This window comes from Vanellus vanellus, assembly GCF_965231255.1.
Source record: "Vanellus vanellus genome assembly, chromosome: 4".
Classification (NCBI taxonomy): domain Eukaryota; kingdom Metazoa; phylum Chordata; class Aves; order Charadriiformes; family Charadriidae; genus Vanellus; species Vanellus vanellus.
In genome coordinates this window covers 49,591,072-49,594,892 of record NC_138909.1, presented here as the reverse complement: position 1 = coordinate 49,594,892, position 3,821 = coordinate 49,591,072, and the positions used below count along the sequence as shown (strand labels likewise).

Below are 3,821 nucleotides of genomic sequence, written 5' to 3'. Positions count from 1 at the left end.
CTGCATGGCTAGAGTTATCTTTGGTACTAAGCTCGGGGAAAAAGATTGTTTTACAACACACGGCCCTGGCTGTACAATATGCCATACACAGGAAGACCAGAGCGAACCTCCATGGGTTTCGAGGAGGTTTTGGGTGGGTGTTTACCCAGAGAATCCCTAACCCCCTCCTCCCCGTGCATTGCATATTGCTGGATCAGGGCAGAAAGCAAGGGCTTACAGAGGCAACCGCTGGCAGAAGAGTTTTTTAATACATTGTACAAGGCACTTCATAAGAAATCTCTTCATTATTTTTTTTTCCTGTTCTCTTCTAAGACTCACTGGATGTCTACACTTGGCTCTCGCTGGTATCGCTTTATGGTTATAGTTTTTAAACTTCTTATTCTACATTCATGATTAGAAACCTCTGAAAACATTAATTCAGTTCACTTTTGTCTGCAGAATTTAGATGGCAAGCCACCTAAACCACCTAACATTTTCCAGGATGGGGAAAGGACTTTGCATCTGCCTTCTGCTGGTGTTTAAAGGGTGTTCTTATTTTGAAAGGTGAGAAGATCTGTCTTCCTGGAAGAACTCCTGGGAAGAGTCCACATTGAAATGCTCTTTGCAAAAGCGCATGGTCCTCCGTGCTGCCAAACACACCTGCAACTCCCATTCCCTTCGCAGCGCTTGCCGGTCGACTGCCCCAGCATCCTACACCTCCGTTCCATCCCGGGTGTAGATGAGGCTGTTAACCGTGAAGTTGTAGTAGTGGTTGTACTGGGCTCCCTGGCTGCTGCTGCTGGGATGGAAGGAGCTGTAGTAGGCAGGGGAAGGTCCCGCAACCCGCTGCAGCTGGTCTGGCGAAGGCACCTCCTGAGAAGAGCTGCTGGAAGGGGTGAAAGTGCCACTGCTCAGCTGTCCAGCAGAGAAGTTCCTGTGATGCAGGTCACTGCCCAGACTCCCTGGTAGCCGGCTGCCTCCGCTGCTCAGGGAGCTCATGCCACTGAAGAAGGTGCTGAGGCAGCTAGGGGTGGATGAAATGATCCCGGAGGGAGAGGAGCTTTTCGGATGGTCCCTGGCAGAAGGCGAGGGGTCCAGCTCTGGGGGTGGGCTGTTTCCACACGGTTTGCCGGCAGCTGGGATGGGTCGCTCTTCCTCGGCCTTCAGGCCCCCCAGAGAGGAGGCCGCAGATGTGGTCGCGGGGGTGTTGGGCTCAGAGCGCCGCTTGCGTTTGCGACGGAAGTTCCCATTGTCAAACATCTTCTCACAGTTGGGATCTAAGGTCCAGTAGTTTCCCTTCCCTGGTGGAAAACAGGAGAAACAAGAGAGAAAGTCAAATTCTGTGACACTGAGCCCCGCTGCTGACAGATAAGCAATATCCGTGTCTTGTCCGATCATCACAGCACCCACATCTCTCTACACCTGTTCCTCCTCTGTCTGTTGCCCAGCACAAGAATCCAAAACCTGGCTGCAGGACATCATCACACCCGCTCCTCTGATGCCCAAGAGAACCTTAGGGCCGCATGGAGGAGGAGAACCTCCCCAGCACAGAGCATAATTAACCTCCCTGGAAGATCCACACCTCCACCTCAGGCCCGGCCAAAGGGAACGGGAAGCGGAGCTCCCCCTGCTCTGCCTCACAGCACGCTGGGACACTTAGTCTGAGGGGGCTGTGGTGGCATTAGCTGTCCCCACACACCTCTCGCCCGTGCCCAGGCCTGACGGGAGCAGTGGCCCCACAAGGTCCCCCCCAAAGGCCCCAGACCGGCGCGTCCCCTCCTTACCGGGGCCGCCCCAGCACCCTCCCGGCGCGCCCTCGCCCTCCGCCCACTCCCGGGCAGCGGCTGTGCCCCGGGGCCGGGACGGCGAGCGGCGGGCAGGGAGGGGAGGGGAGCCGTGAATCACGGCCGAAGGAGCCGGGCCTTGCACAACCGGCACTCCCGGCCTCAGCCCACCCGGCCGGCTCGGGGAGGGGGGCGAGGGCGAGGGGCCAGCCGCGCCGCGCCCGCACCGCCCGCGGGGGACAGCGCCGGCCCGACGGGGGGGAAGGGGGACGGCCTCCTCACGGCGCACGGTTTGCGGGGACAAGGGAGCGCGGTCCCCTCGTGTCACCGGCCCTGAGGGACCAAGGGAGCCCCGTCTCCCCAGAGCGGCGGTCCCTACGGGACAAGGGAGCGCGGTCCCCTCGTGTCACCGGCCCTGAGGGTCCAAGGGAGCCCGGTGTCCTCCCAGCGCCGGCCCCGCGGGACCAAAGGAGCCAGGACCTCTCACAAGCGACTTGCTTGCGGGGACAAGGGAGCCCGCTCTCCTCACAACGCCCAGCTAGAGGGGACAGGGGAGCCGCCGGACAAGGGGAGCGCTGCCGCCCGCTCTCCTCTGCGCCCGCCGCATCCCCACCGCCACCACCCCCCGTCCCGCCCCAGCCCCTCCTGCCGCCCGGCGCGGCGGCCTCACCGGGGTCGTCCTCGTCGCGGGGCACCTTGCGGAAGCAGTCGTTGAGGCTGAGGTTGTGGCGGATGCTGTTCTGCCATCCCGCCTTGCTGCGCTTGTAGAAGGGGAAGTTCTCGGCCACGTACTGGTAGATGTGGCTGAGGGTGAGCTTCCTCTCGGGGGCGCTCTGGATGGCCATGGCGATCAGCGCCGAGTAGGAGTAGGGCGGCCGCACCAGCTTCAGCAGCTCCTCCTGGCTGGCCAGGCTCAGCCAGCTCAGCTCCGCGCCGCCCGCCGAGGGGGACCCGGGGGCCGAGGGCGACCCCACCAGCTGCCCGCCCCGCGAACAGCCGTACGAGGCCGGCGGCAGGAAGGGGGCAGCGGCGGCGGCGGCGGAGCCGGGCGGGCCCTGCAGGTAGGGCGCGGGGCTGTTCATGCCCCACAGGTAGCCGGCGTTGGCGGGCGCCCCGTAGTCCCCCAGCGCGTACCCGCCCGCCCGCTGCCCCGAAGAAGCGGCGGCGGCAGCGGCGGCGGCGGCGGCCGCGGCGGCGGCGGCGGCGGCGCCGGGCGGGTGGAGGCTGGGCTGGGGGTAGACGCTGAAGTTCTCGCTGCAGTACACCGCCATGTCGGGGGCTTCCTGGGCGCTGCGGGGCTGCGGGGGCGCGGGGGCGGCCGCCGGCGCCGAAGCTCTGGGCTGCGCCTGCTGCAACTCACCGGCGCTCATAATCCCTGGCCATGCAGGGCGGCCGCGGCGCTCCCGTCCTCTCCCGCCGACACGGCCCCCCGCCCGCCCGCCGCCAGCCCCCCCCGGCCCCCCCCGGGTGGCCCCGGTGGCCCCAGACCAAAAAAATCCCGGGGGGCTGCGGCGCAGCGCCCTTATAGGCGCTGCCGTGCGCCCGGCCTCCCCGCCCGCGGCCGGGGCTGGGCGGGCGGCGGCGGGGCGCGGGGAGCAGCCAGTAGCGCGGCTCCGCGCCGGGGAAGGAGGCGGAGGTGGGGGGGGGGGGGGGGGGAGGTGGGGTGAGGGGGGGAGAAACAAGGCAATGCCGGGCCCCAAAAGCGGCCATGGGGGAGGGACCGGCGGGGGGAGCTGCGGGAGGCGCCAGGGATTTGGCTCCCGGCTGGATGCGGCGGCCCCGGCAGGGCGGGGGCGGCATCACCCGACACTTGGCCCCCACGGCTGTCCCGTCCCGTGTCCTCTCCCCCCCCGCCCCCCCCCCGGGCTCTCCGCGCTGCCCCGGAGCTCAGGGATGATCCCCCCCCCCCCCCCCCCTTTCCCACGGATGCAATAGTTTCTGATCCCTTCGGCCCCGAAACCGGCCCCGAAATTGAGGTCTGGGGGAGATGAGCATCGCTGCGGTTGCCCTGACGGGAGCGCGAAGGCTGAAATTCGCCTAAACGCTGTTATTTATGTG

At 65.9% G+C, this 3,821-nt stretch overlaps 1 protein-coding gene across 1 annotated transcript; it reads right to left on the bottom strand.

Moving 5' to 3' along the window:
* Positions 1-690: 690 nt before the first annotated feature.
* Positions 691-3,133, bottom strand: FOXI3 (forkhead box I3; the record flags this gene model as incomplete). Its single annotated transcript, XM_082482938.1, has 2 exons — positions 691-1,280; positions 2,434-3,133. The coding sequence occupies 2 exons, from the start codon at positions 3,131-3,133 to the stop codon at positions 691-693; spliced, it is 1,290 nt and encodes a 429-aa protein (XP_082339064.1).
* Positions 3,134-3,821: the final 688 nt, after the last annotated feature.